This window comes from Oncorhynchus gorbuscha, linkage group LG04 (assembly GCF_021184085.1).
Source record: "Oncorhynchus gorbuscha isolate QuinsamMale2020 ecotype Even-year linkage group LG04, OgorEven_v1.0, whole genome shotgun sequence".
NCBI classification, from domain to species: Eukaryota; Metazoa; Chordata; class Actinopteri; order Salmoniformes; family Salmonidae; genus Oncorhynchus; species Oncorhynchus gorbuscha.
In genome coordinates this window covers 80,689,254-80,703,821 of record NC_060176.1, presented here as the reverse complement: position 1 = coordinate 80,703,821, position 14,568 = coordinate 80,689,254, and the positions used below count along the sequence as shown (strand labels likewise).

The window sequence follows — 14,568 nt, the reverse complement described above, 5'->3', positions numbered from 1 at the left end:
CCCCTCTACTCCCACCTCTACTCCAGGTTATAGTAAACTATATGTCCCCTCTACTCCCACCTCTACTCCAGGTTATAGTAAACTATATGTCCCCTCTACTCCCACCTCTACTCCAGGTTATAGTAAACTATATGTCCCCTCTACTCCCACCTCTACTCCAGGTTATAGTAAACTATATGTCCCCTCTACTCCAGGTTATAGTAAACTATATGTCACCTCTATTCCCACCTCTCCTCCAGGTTATAGTAAACTATATGTCCCCTCTACTCCAGGTTATAGTAAACTATATGTCACCTCTACTCCAGGTTATAGTAAACTATATGTCCCCTCTACTCCAGGTTATAGTAAAATATATGTCCCCTCTACTCCAGGTTATAGTAAACTATATGTCACCTCTACTCCAGGTTATAGTAAACTATATGTCCCCTCTACTCCAGGTTATAGTAAACTATATGTCCCCTCTACTCCAGGTTATATTAAACTATATGTCCCCTCTACTCCCTATGTCTCCTCTACTCCAGGTTATAGGAAACTATATGTCCCCTCTACTCCAGGTTATATTAACTATATGTCCCCTCTACTCCCACCTCTACTCCAGGTTATATTAAACTATATGTCCCCTCTACTCCAGGTTATAGTAAACTATATGTCCCCTCTACTCCAGGTTATAGTAAACTATATGTCCCCTCTACTCCCACCTCTACTCCAGGTTATAGTAAACTATATGTCCCCTCTACTCCCACCTCTACTCCAGGTTATAGTAAACTATATGTCCCCTCTACTCCCACCTCTACTCCAGGTTATAGTAAACTATGTCTCCTCTACTCCAGGTTATAGGAAACTATATGTCACCTCTACTCCAGGTTATAGTAAACTATATGTCCCCTCTACTCCAGGTTATAGTAAAATATATGTCCCCTCTACTCCAGGTTATATTAAACTACATGTCCCCTCTACTCCAGGTTATAGTAAACTATATGTCCCCTCTTCTCCAGGTTATAGTAAACTATATGTCCCCTCTACTCCAGGTTATAGTAAACTATATGTCCCCTCTACTCCAGGTTATAGTAAACTATATGTCCCCTCTACTCCAGGTTATAGTAAACTATATGTCCCCTCTACTCCAGGTTATAGTAAACTATATGTCCCCTCTTCTCCCACCTCTACTCCAGGTTATAGTAAACTATATGTCCCCTCTACTCCAGGTTATATTAACTATATGTCCCCTCTACTCCAGGTTATAGTAAACTATATGTCCCCTCTACTCCAGGTTATAGTAAACTATATGTCCCCTCTACTCCAGGTTATAGTAAACTATATGTCCCCTCTACTCCAGGTTATAGTAAACTATATGTCCCCTCTACTCCCACCTCTACTCCAGGTTATAGTAAACTATATGTCCCCTCTACTCCCACCTCTACTCCAGGTTATAGTAAACTATATGTCCCCTCTACTCCAGGTTATAGTAAACTATATGTCCCCTCTACTCCCACCTCTACTCCAGGTTATAGTAAACTATATGTCCCCTCTACTCCCACCTCTACTCCAGGTTATAGTAAACTATATGTCCCCTCTACTCCCACCTCTTCTCCAGGTTATAGTAAACTATGTCTCCTCTACTCCAGGTTATAGGAAACTATATGTCCCCTCTACTCCCACCTCTACTCCAGGTTATAGTAAACTATATGTCCCCTCTACTCCAGGTTATAGTAAACTATATGTCCCCTCTACTCCAGGTTATATTAACTATATGTCCCCTCTACTCCCACCTCTAGGTTATAGTAAACTGTCTCCTCTATCCAGGTTAAGGAAACTATATGTCCCCTCTACTCCCACCTCTACTCCAGGTTATAGTAAACTATATGTCCCCTCTACTCCCACCTCTACTCCAGGTTATAGTAAACTATATGTCCCCTCTACTCCCACCTCTACTCCAGGTTATAGTAAACTATATGTCCCCTCTACTCCAGGTTATAGTAAACTATATGTCCCCTCTACTCCCACCTCTACTCCAGGTTATAGTAAACTATATGTCCCCTCTACTCCCACCTCTACTCCAGGTTATATTAAACTATATGTCCCCTCTACTCCAGGTTATAGTAAAATATATGTCCCCTCTACTCCAGGTTATATTAAACTACATGTCCCCTCTACTCCCACCTCTACTCCAGGTTATATTAAACTACATGTCCCCTCTACTCCAGGTTATATTAAACTATATGTCCCCTCTACTCCAGGTTATAGTAAACTACATGTCCCCTCTACTCCAGGTTATAGTAAACTACATGTCCCCTCTACTCCAGGTTATAGTAAACTACATGTCCCCTCTACTCCCACCTCTACTCCAGGTTATATTAAACTATATGTCCCCTCTACTCCAGGTTATAGTAAACTATATGTCCCCTCTACTCCAGGTTATATTAAACTATATGTCCCCTCTACTCCAGGTTATAGTAAACTATATGTCCCCTCTACTCCCACCTCTACTCCAGGTTATATTAAACTATATGTCCCCTCTACTCCAGGTTATAGTAAACTATATGTCCCCTCTACTCCAGGTTATAGTAAACTATATGTCCCTCTACTCCAGGTTATAGTAAACTATATGTCCCCTCTACTCCAGGTTATAGTAAACTATATGTCACCTCTACTCCAGGTTATAGTAAACTATATGTCCCCTCTACTCCAGGTTATAGTAAACTATATGTCCCCTCTACTCCAGGTTATAGTAAACTATATGTCCCCTCTACTCCAGGTTATAGTAAACTATATGTCCCCTACTCCCACCTCTACTCCAGGTTATAGTAAACTATATGTCCCCTCTACTCCCACCTCTACTCCAGGTTATAGTAAACTATATGTCCCCTCTACTCCCACCTCTACTCCAGGTTATAGTAAACTATATGTCCCCTCTTCTCCCACCTCTACTCCAGGTTATAGTAAACTATATGTCCCCTCTACTCCCACCTCTACTCCAGGTTATAGTAAACTATATGTCCCCTCTACTCCCACCAGGTTATAGTAAACTATATGTCCCCTCTACTCCCACCTCTACTCCAGGTTATAGTAAACTATATATCCCCTCTACTCCCACCTCTACTCCAGGTTATAGTAAACTATATGTCCCCTCTACTCCCACCTCTTCTCCAGGTTATAGTAAACTATGTCTCCTCTACTCCAGGTTATAGGAAACTATATGTCCCCTCTACTCCCACCTCTACTCCAGGTTATAGTAAACTATATGTCCCCTCTACTCCAGGTTATAGTAAACTATATGTCCCCTCTACTCCAGGTTATATTAACTATATGTCCCCTCTACTCCCACCTCTACTCCAGGTTATAGTAAACTATATGTCCCCTCTACTCCCACCTCTACTCCAGGTTATATTAAACTATATGTCCCCTCTACTCCAGGTTATAGTAAAATATATGTCCCCTCTACTCCAGGTTATAGTAAACTATATGTCCCCTCTACTCCCACCTCTACTCCAGGTTATATTAAACTGTAAGGTTATAGTAAACTATATGTCCCCTCTACTCCCACCTCTACTCCAGGTTATAGTAAACTACATGTCCCCTCTACTCCAGGTTATAGTAAACTATATGTCCCCTCTACTCCCACCTCTACTCCAGGTTATAGTAAACTATATGTCCCCTCTACTCCAGGTTATAGTAAACTATATGTCACCTCTACTCCAGGTTATAGTAAACTATATGTCACCTCTACTCCAGGTTATAGTAAACTATATGTCCCCTCTACTCCAGGTTATAGTAAACTATATGTCCCCTCTACTCCAGGTTATAGTAAACTATATGTCCCCTCTACTCCAGGTTATAGTAAACTATATGTCCCCTCTACTCCAGGTTATAGTAAACTATATGTCCCCTCTACTCCAGGTTATAGTAAACTATATGTCCCCTCTACTCCAGGTTATAGTAAACTATATGTCCCCTCTACTCCAGGTTATAGTAAACTATATGTCCCCTCTACTCCCACCTCTACTCCAGGTTATAGTAAACTATATGTCCCCTCTACTCCACCTTACTCCAGGTTATAGTAAACTATATGTCCCCTCTACTCCCACCTCTACTCCAGGTTATAGTAAACTATATGTCCCCTCTACTCCAGGTTATAGTAAACTATATGTCCCCTCTACTCCAGGTTATAGTAAACTATATGTCCCCTCTACTCCAGGTTATAGTAAACTATATGTCCCCTCTACTCCCACCTCTACTCCAGGTTATAGTAAACTATATGTCCCCTCTACTCCCACCTCTACTCCAGGTTATAGTAAACTATATGTCCCCTCTACTCCAGGTTATAGTAAACTATATGTCACCTCTACTCCAGGTTATAGTAAACTATATGTCCCCTCTACTCCAGGTTATAGTAAACTATATGTCCCCTCTACTCCAGGTTATAGTAAACTATATGTCACCTCTACTCCAGGTTATAGTAAACTATATGTCCCCTCTACTCCAGGTTATAGTAAAATATATGTCCCCTCTACTCCAGGTTATAGTAAACTATATGTCACCTCTACTCCAGGTTATAGTAAACTATATGTCCCCTCTACTCCAGGTTATAGTAAAATATATGTCCCCTCTACTCCAGGTTATATTAAACTACATGTCCCCTCTACTCCAGGTTATAGTAAACTATGTCTCCTCTACTCCAGGTTATAGGAAACTATATGTCCCCTCTACTCCAGGTTATATTAACTATATGTCCCCTCTACTCCCACCTCTACTCCAGGTTATAGTAAACTATATGTCCCCTCTACTCCCACCTCTACTCCAGGTTATATTAAACTATATGTCCCCTCTACTCCAGGTTATAGTAAAATATATGTCCCCTCTACTCCAGGTTATATTAAACTACATGTCCCCTCTACTCCCACCTCTACTCCAGGTTATATTAAACTACATGTCCCCTCTACTCCAGGTTATAGTAAACTACATGTCCCCTCTACTCCAGGTTATAGTAAACTACATGTCCCCTCTACTCCAGGTTATAGTAAACTACATGTCCCCTCTACTCCAGGTTATAGTAAACTATATGTCCCCTCTACTCCAGGTTATAGTAAACTATATGTCCCCTCTACTCCCACCTCTACTCCAGGTTATAGTAAACTACATGTCCCCTCTACTCCAGGTTATAGTAAACTATATGTCACATCTACTCCAGGTTATAGTAAACTATATGTCCCCTCTACTCCAGGTTATAGTAAACTATATGTCCCCTCTACTCCAGGTTATAGTAAACTATATGTCCCCTCTACTCCAGGTTATAGTAAACTATATGTCCCCTCTACTCCAGGTTATAGTAAACTATATGCCCCCTCTACTCCAGGTTATAGTAAACTATATGTCCCCTCTACTCCCACCTCTACTCCAGGTTATAGTAAACTATATGTCCCCTCTACTCCCACCTCTACTCCAGGTTATAGTAAACTATATGTCCCCTCTGCTCCCACCTCTACTCCAGGTTATAGTAAACTATGTCTCCTCTACTCCAGGTTATAGGAAACTATATGTCCCCTCTACTCCCACCTCTACTCCAGGTTATAGTAAACTATATGTCCCCTCTACTCCAGGTTATAGTAAACTATATGTCCCCTCTACTCCAGGTTATAGTAAACTATATGTCACCTCTACTCCCACCTCTACTCCAGGTTATAGTAAACTATATGTCCCCTCTACTCCCACCTCTACTCCAGGTTATAGTAAACTATATGTCCCCTCTACTCCAGGTTATAGTAAACTATATGTCACCTCTACTCCAGGTTATAGTAAACTATATGTCCCCTCTACTCCAGGTTATAGTAAAATATATGTCCCCTCTACTCCAGGTTATATTAAACTACATGTCCCCTCTACTCCAGGTTATAGTAAACTATATGTCCCCTCTACTCCAGGTTATAGTAAAATATATGTCCCCTCTACTCCAGGTTATATTAAACTACATGTCCCCTCTACTCCAGGTTATAGTAAACTATATGTCCCCTCTACTCCAGGTTATAGTAAACTATATGTCCCCTCTACTCCCACCTCTACTCCAGGTTATAGTAAACTATATGTCCCGTCTTCTCCAGGTTATAGTAAACTATATGTCCCCTCTTCTCCCAGCTCTACTCCAGGTTATAGTAAACTACATGTCCCCTCTCCTCCAGGCTATAGTAAACTATATGTCCCCTCTACTCCAGGTTATAGTAAACTATATGTCCCCTCTACTCCAGGTTATAGTAAACTATATGTCCCCTCTACTCCCACCTCTACTCCAGGTTATAGTAAACTATATGTCCCCTCTACTCCCACCTCTACTCCAGGTTATAGTAAACTATATGTCCCCTCTACTCCCACCTCTACTCCAGGTTATAGTAAACTATATGTCCCCTCTACTCCCACCTCTACTCCAGGTTATAGTAAACTATATGTCCCCTCTACTCCCACCTCTACTCCAGGTTATATTAAACTATATGTCCCCTCTACTCCAGGTTATAGTAAAATATATGTCCCCTCTACTCCAGGTTATATTAAACTACATGTCCCCTCTACTCCAGGTTATATTAAACTATATGTCCCCTCTACTCCAGGTTATAGTAAACTACATGTCCCCTCTACTCCCACCTCTACTCCAGGTTATAGTAAACTACATGTCCCCTCTACTCCAGGTTATAGTAAACTATATGTCCCCTCTACTCCCACCTCTACTCCAGGTTATAGTAAACTATATGTCCCCTCTACTCCCACCTCTACTCCAGGTTATAGTAAACTATATGTCCCCTCTACTCCAGGTTATAGTAAAATATATGTCCCCTCTACTCCAGGTTATATTAAACTACATGTCCCCTCTACTCCAGGTTATATTAAACTATATGTCCCCTCTACTCCAGGTTATAGTAAACTACATGTCCCCTCTACTCCAGGTTATAGTAAACTATATGTCCCCTCTACTCCAGGTTATATTAAACTATATGTCCCCTCTCCTCCAGGTTATAGTAAACTATATGTCCCCTCTACTCCCACCTCTACTCCAGGCTATATTAAACTATATGTCCCCTCTACTCCAGGTTATAGTAAACTATATGTCCCCTCTACTCCAGGTTATAGTAAACTATATGTCCCCTCTACTCCAGGTTATAGTAAACTAAATGTCCCCTCTCCTCCAGGTTATAGTAAACTAAATGTCCCCTCTCCTCCAGGTTATAGTAAACTATATGTCCCCTCTACTCCAGGTTATAGTAAACTATATGTCCCCTCTTCTCCAGGTTATAGTAAACTATATGTCCCCTCTACTCCAGGTTATAGTAAACTAAATGTCCCCTCTCCTCCAGGTTATAGTAAACTAAATGTCCCCTCTCCTCCAGGTTATAGTAAACTATATGTCCCCTCTACTCCAGGTTATAGTAAACTATATGTCCCCTCTACTCCAGGTTATAGTAAACTAAATGTCCCCTCTCCTCCAGGTTATAGTAAACTAAATGTCCCCTCTCCTCCAGGTTATAGTAAACTATATGTCCCCTCTTCTCCAGGTTATAGTAAACTATATGTCCCCTCTTCTCCCATGTCTCCTCCAGGATATATGCTTGAGCCTGACCATGAGAAGAGACCAGACATCTATCAAGTCTCCTACTTTGCCTTCAAGTTAGCTGGAAAGGAGTGTCCTGTGCCAAATCTCTTTGTAAGTTGCTGTTCTTCCATCGTGACAGATGTTCCAAACTTTGGGATCAAATAGAAATTATAATAATAAATAATAATAATAATAATAATAATAATAAAAATTCTTGTTTTCTATGAAAACATACATGAAATGAGTTGCAAAATGAATATAGTCAAGACGTTGACAAGGTTTATAAATAATGATAAAAAAATAATAATTTTCCTTCAACGAATCCACTTACAGCCTTGCAGACCTTTGTCTTTCTAGTTGTCAATGTGTTGAGGTGATCTGAAGAGATTTCACCCCATACATCCTGAAGCACCTCCCACCCGTTGCATTGGCTTGATGGGCACTTCTTACGTACCATACGGTCAAGCTGCTCCCACAACAGCTCAATAGGGTTTAGATCCGGTGACTGTGCTGGCCACTCCATTATAGACAGAATACCAGCTGACTGCTTCTTCCCTAGATAGTTCTTGCATAGTTTGGAGCTGTGCTTTGGGTCATTGTCCTGTTGTAGGAGGATATTGGCTCCATTTAAGCGCCGTCCACAGGTTATGGCTTCCTTGTTCAAGATCCCTTTTACCCTGTACAAATCTCCCACTTTACCACCACCAAAGCTCCCCCAGTCCATCACATTGCCTCCCCCAGGCCATCACATTGCCTCCCCCAGGCCATCACATTGCCTCCCCCAGGCCATCACATTGCCTCCCCCAGGCCATCACATTGCCTCCCCCAGGCCATCACATTGCCTCCCCCAGGCCATCACATTGCCTCCCCCAGGCCATCACATTGCCTCCCCAGGCCATCACATTGCCTCCCCCAGGCCATCACATTGCCTCCCCAGGCCATCACATTGCCTCCCCCAGGCCATCACATTGCCTCCCCCAGACCATCACATTGCCTCCCCCAGACCATCACATTGCCTCCACCTCCACCAGACCATCACATTGCCTCCCCCAGACCATCACATTGCCTCCACCTCCCCCAGACCATCACATTGCCTCCACCTCCCCCAGACCATCACATTGCCTCCCCCAGACCATCACATTGCCTCCCCCAGACCATCACATTGCCTCCCCCAGACCATCACATTGCCTCCCCCAGACCATCACATTGCCTCCCCCTGACCATCACATTGCCTCCCCCTGACCATCACATTGCCTCCCCTGACCATCACATTGCCTCCCCCAGACCATCACATTGCCTCCCCCTCCATCACAGACCATCACATTGCCTCCACCTCCACCAGACCATCACATTGCCTCCACCTCCATCACATTGCCTCCCCCCAGACCATCACATTGCCTCCCCAGGCCATCACATCACATTTGCCTCCCCCAGGCCATCACATTGCCTCCCCCAGGCCATTACATTGCCTCCCCCAGGCCATTACATTGCCTCCCCCAGGCCATTACATTGCCTCCCCAGGCCATTACATTGCCTCCCCCAGACCATCACATTGCCTCCCCCCCCAGACCATCACATTGCCTCCCCCAGACCATCACATTGCCTCCACCTCCCCCAGACCATCACATTGCCTCCACCAGACCATCACATTGCCTCCACCTCCCCAGACCATCACATTGCCTCCCCCAGACCAACACATTGCCTCCGCCTCCCCCAGACCATCACATTGCCTCCCCCAGTCTGTTTCTCAAACTAGACACGCAATGTATTTGTCCTCTTGCTCAGTTGTGCACCGGGGCCCCCACTCCTCTTGCCATTCTGGTTAGAGCCAGTTTGTGCTGTTCTGTGAAGGGAGTAGTACACAGTGTTGTACGAGATCTTCAGTTTCTTGGCAATTTCTCGCATGGAATAGCCTTCATTTCTCAGAACAAGAATAGATTGACGAGTTTCAGAAGAAAGTTCTTTGTTTCTGGCCATTTTGAGCCTGTAATCGAACCCACAAATGCTGATGCTCCAGATACTCAACTAGTCTAAAGAAGGACAGTTTTATTGCTTCTTTAATCAGCACAACAGTTTTCAGCTGTGCCAACATAATTGCAAAAGGGTTTTCTAATGATCAATTAGCCTTTTATAATTATACACGTGGATTATCTAACACAATGTGCCATTGGAACACAGGAGTGATGGTTGCTGATAATGGGCCTCTGTACGCCTATGTAGATAATCCACACAATCCCATGTAGATATGCAGTTTCCAGCTACAATAGTCATTTACAACATTAACAAAGTCTACACTGTAATTCTGATCAATTTTATGTTAATGGACAAAAAAATGTGTTTTTCTTTCTAAAACAAGGACATTTCTAATAATGGGCCTCTGTACGCCTATGTAGATATTCCATAACAAAAATCAGCCGTTTCCAGCTACAATAGTAATTTACAACATTAACAATGTCTACACTGTATTCCTGATCAAATTGTATCTCTACGCTTTATCATAGCGACAACCCTAGGGAATGGGCAGCCGGTGGTCTCCTACAGAACTCTCCTCTTCCCACAATGCACCCTGAGTTAGTTAGGTTGAGATGATGGTTGTGTAACATCACGTGGTCTCCTACAGAACTCTCCTCTTCCCACAATGCACCCTGAGTTAGTTAGGTTGAGATGATGGTTGTGTAACATCACGTGGTCTCCTACAGAACTCTCCTCTTCCCACAATGCACCTTGAGTTAGTTAGGTTGAGATGATGGTTGTGTAACATCACGTGGTCTCCTACAGAACTCTCCTCTCCCCACGTCACTTCCTGAGCCGCTCACAGCCAGCCAATTCGCTGCCAGGAAGAGTATGACGAAAGCCAGGTATGTCACTGTGCGTTATAGATATTCTGGAATGTAAATCTCAGGTCTCTAGCAAAAAGGGATGTAATAAAATCAAGGTTATGTGAAAGAGACCATTTTAAGGTCCCCAAACCTAAACATGTTCTTCTGGTCCAGAATCACAGAGTCCGTGGGGCCGACGGCGACTTCCATCACTCCGAGACAGAGACCCAAAGCTACAAGCAGTTATGTGCTACCCATTCCTGTAACAGCCGGCACCCCGGTCGCTGCCACGCCCATCGGCACCCCGGTCGCTGCCACGCCCATCGGCACCCCGGTCGCTGCCACGCCCATCGGCACCCCGGTCGCTGCCACGCCCATCGGCACCCCGGTCGCTGCCACGCCCATTGGCACCCCGGTCGCTGCCACGCCCATCGGCACCCCTACAGCTGAGCCTTCTGTACCTGTCAGCAATGGGCAGAAAGGTGAGCGTTCAAATTTTACTGTGTGTTTTCTTTATCTGCCCTTGAGCAAGGCACTGATACCCTTAAGTCCCCCCCCACTGATACCCTTAAGTCCCCCCCCCCCCCCCCCCCATGGGCACTGATACCCTTAAGTCCCCCCCCATGGGGGGATTATATTATTACTACTACACTGTTGGCGCGAGACACACAAGCAGTTAGCTAGGTATTACTGTCGGAGCTAGAAACAAAAGCATTTAGCTAGGTATTACTGTTGGAGCTAGAGACACACAAGTAGTTAGCTAGGTATTACTGTTGGAGCTAGACACAAAAGCAGTTAGCTAGGTATTACTGTTGGAGCTAGAAACAAAAGCATTTAGCTAGGTATTACTGTAGGAGCTAGACACAAAAGCAGTTAGCTAGGTATTACTGTAGGAGCTAGAGACACAAAAGCAGTTAGCTAGGTATTACTGTAGGAGCTAGAGACACAAAAGCAGTTAGCTAGGTATTACTGTTGGAGCTAGAGACACAAGCAGTTAGCTAGGTATTACTGTTGGAGCTAGACACAAAAGCAGTTAGCTAGGTATTACTGTAGGAGCTAGAGACACAAAAGCAGTTAGCTAGGTATTACTGTTGGAGCTAGAGACACAAGCAGTTAGCTAGGTATTACTGTAGGAGCTAGACACAAAAGCAGTTAGCTAGGTATTACTGTAGGAGCTAGAGACACAAGCAGTTAGCTAGGTATTACTGTTGGAGCTAGAGACACAAGCAGTTAGCTAGGTATTACTGTTGGAGCTAGAGACACAAGCATTTAGCTAGGTATTACTGTTGGAGCTAGACACAAAAGCAGTTAGCTAGTTATTACTGTTGGAGCTAGACATGAAGTAGTTAGCTAGGTATTACTGTTGGAGCTAGAAACACAAGCATTTAGCTAGGTATTACTGTTGGAGCTAGACACAAAAGCAGTTAGCTAGGTATTACTGTTGGAGCTAGACATGAAGTAGTTAGCTAGGTATTACTGTTGGAGCTAGAAACACAAGCATTTCGCTGCTCCTACGGAAACATCTGCAAATATGTGTACTCAACCAATAAACATTTGATTTACAGTCATCCGTGCACCGATATTTTAAAGTAAGCTTCCATTGGAGCTAAAAACACAAGCAGGTAGCTAGGTATTACTGTTGGAGCTGGAAACAAGCAGTTAGCTAGGTATTACTGTTGGAGCTAAACATGAAGCATTTAGCTAGGTATTACTGTTGGAGCTAGAGACACAAGCAGTTAGCTAGGTATTACTGTTGGAGCTAGAAACACAAGCATTTAGCTAGGTATTACTGTTGGAGCTAGAAACACAAGCAGTTAGCTAGGTATTACTGTTGGAGCTGGAAACAAGCAGTTAGCTAGGTATTACTGTTGGAGCTAAACATGAAGCATTTAGCTAGGTATTACTGTTGGAGCTAGACATTAAGCATTTAGCTAGGTATTACTGTTGGAGCTAGACATGAAACAGTTAGCTAGGTATTACTGTCGGAGCTAGAGACACAAGCAGTTAGCTAGGTATTACTGTTGGAGCTAGAGACACAAGCATTTAGTTAGGTATTACTGTCGGAGATAGACATGAAGCAGTTAGCTAGGTATTACTGTTGGAGCTAGACATGAAGTAGTTAGCTAGGTATTACTGTTGGAGCTAGACATGAAGCATTTAGCTAGGTATTACTGTTGGAGCTAGAAACACAAGCAGTTAGCTAGGTATTACTGTTGGAGCTGGAAACAAGCAGTTAGCTAGGTATTACTGTTGGAGCTAGAGACACAAGCATTTAGTTAGGTATTACTGTCGGAGATAGACATGAAGCAGTTAGCTAGGTATTACTGTTGGAGCTAGACATGAAGTAGTTAGCTAGGTATTACTGTTGGAGCTAGACATGAAGTAGTTAGCTAGGTATTACTGTTGGAGCTAGAAACACAAGCAGTTAGCTAGGTATTACTGTTGGAGCTAGAAACACAAGCAGTTAGCTAGGTATTACTGTTGGAGCTAGAGACACAAGCATTTCGCTGCTCCTACGGAAACATCTGCAAATATGTGTACTCGACCAATGAACATTTGATTTACAGTCATCGGTGCACCGATATTTTAAAATAAGCTTCCGGCATCAAGGTGGCTTTTTGCGATACTAGGTCGACAGAAAATGAGACAAATGTTCAGATTTTTTTACAAAATTAACAATGAAATATCTCTACGCTTTATCATAGCGACCACCCCAGGGAATGGGCAGCCGGTGGCGCCACAGACAGCCAACAGGGTCCTCCAGCAGCTGCAGCCCGGGGACTTGCGTCTGCAACAACAAGATCCACTTCACCCTGTCCATCCACAGCAGCTCCAATACCTTCAGGTACTACTGAGTCACCCTGTCCATCCACAGCAGCTCCAATACCTTCAGGTACTACTGAGTCACCCTGTCCATCCACAGCAGCTCCAATACCTTCAGGTACTACTGAGTCACCCTGTCCATCCACAGCAGCTCCAATACCTTCAGGTACTACTGAGTCACCCTGTCCATCCACAGCAGCTCCAATACCTTCAGGTACTACTGAGTCACCCTGTCCATCCACAGCAGCTCCAATACCTTCAGGTACTACTCAGTCACCCTGTCCATCCACAGCAGCTCCAATACCTTCAGGTACTACTGAGTCACCCTGTCCATCCACAGCAGCTCCAATACCTTCAGGTACTACTGAGTCACCCGATGACACCGTAGCAACAACCAACAAACCAGCAACACAACGCAAAATCCGTGTCAAAGCTGCTCCACCCACTACTACCGTAGCAACAACCAACAAACCAGCAACACAACGCAAAATCCGTGTCAAAGCTGCTCCACCCACTACTACTAACAAACCAGCAACACAACGCAAAATCCGTGTCAAAGCTGCTCCACCCACTACTACTAACACCGCCCTGCAAGGTGACGGGCTGTCCTGGGTTGTCCTGAACTGTACAGAGAGCCACATGATCTAACAAGATATATAGATATAGATGTATATCTTCTAGAGAAATCTAAACTATCTCTGTACCTTCAACAGTACCAGCAGGCCCTTCAGCAGTCGATCCAGCTCCAACAGCTGCTCCAACAGCAGCAGCAGCAGCAGCAGCAGGCCCTGCTCCAACAACCGATGATGATGCAGCCCACGAATCAGCAGCAGCAGACTCACTACGCAGCCATGGTAAGAGCCACGTCCATTTTTATAAAGGAAATTCAGCCTTTTGTGGGTTTTCTCAACTTTCCAACGCTGATCGAACTGCCTCCATGTTGAATCCCCACCAGACACATTCGTGACACGCAGGTTTTCAGGTCACGTTTTGCAGGTCACGTTTTGCAGGTCACGTTTTGCAGGTCACGTTTTGCAGGTCACGTTTTGCAGGTCACGTTTTGCAGGTCACGTTTTGCAGGTCACGTTTTCAGGTCACGTTTTCATTTGGGGACAGGTCGAAAACAAACATTCATGGACATTTTAGCTAGCTAGCTAGCTGTTGATGGGAGATAAACATCGGGTTGTTGTATTTTATCTGAAATGTGCTTAGTGGTTTTTTTGTGTGGATCTTTTACAGTATTTTGTTCTGTTTTTGTAGTCACAGAATCGTTTTGATCTCTATTGCCGACAATTAAATTCACAGATTGAAGAGGAAACTTAGTGTTCAGTTAGTTTTCTGTCAACACAGCGT

General features: G+C 43.9%; 1 protein-coding gene across 4 annotated transcripts in view; it reads left to right on the top strand.

Annotated features, from left to right (window-relative positions):
• Positions 1 to 14,568, top strand: part of LOC124034708 (BMP-2-inducible protein kinase-like) — a 478,039-nt gene that overhangs the window by 448,616 nt on the left and 14,855 nt on the right. For 3 of the 4 annotated variants that reach the window (XM_046348184.1, XM_046348183.1, XM_046348186.1), the window contains exons 8-12: positions 7,581 to 7,684; positions 10,352 to 10,431; positions 10,567 to 10,874; positions 13,098 to 13,237; positions 13,929 to 14,069. In XM_046348184.1, the coding sequence (XP_046204140.1) occupies positions 7,581 to 7,684; positions 10,352 to 10,431; positions 10,567 to 10,874; positions 13,098 to 13,237; positions 13,929 to 14,069 (773 nt within the window). The remainder of the gene's footprint in view (positions 1 to 7,580; positions 7,685 to 10,351; positions 10,432 to 10,566; positions 10,875 to 13,097; positions 13,238 to 13,928; positions 14,070 to 14,568) is intronic. The other variant, XM_046348185.1, reaches the window with a different exon arrangement.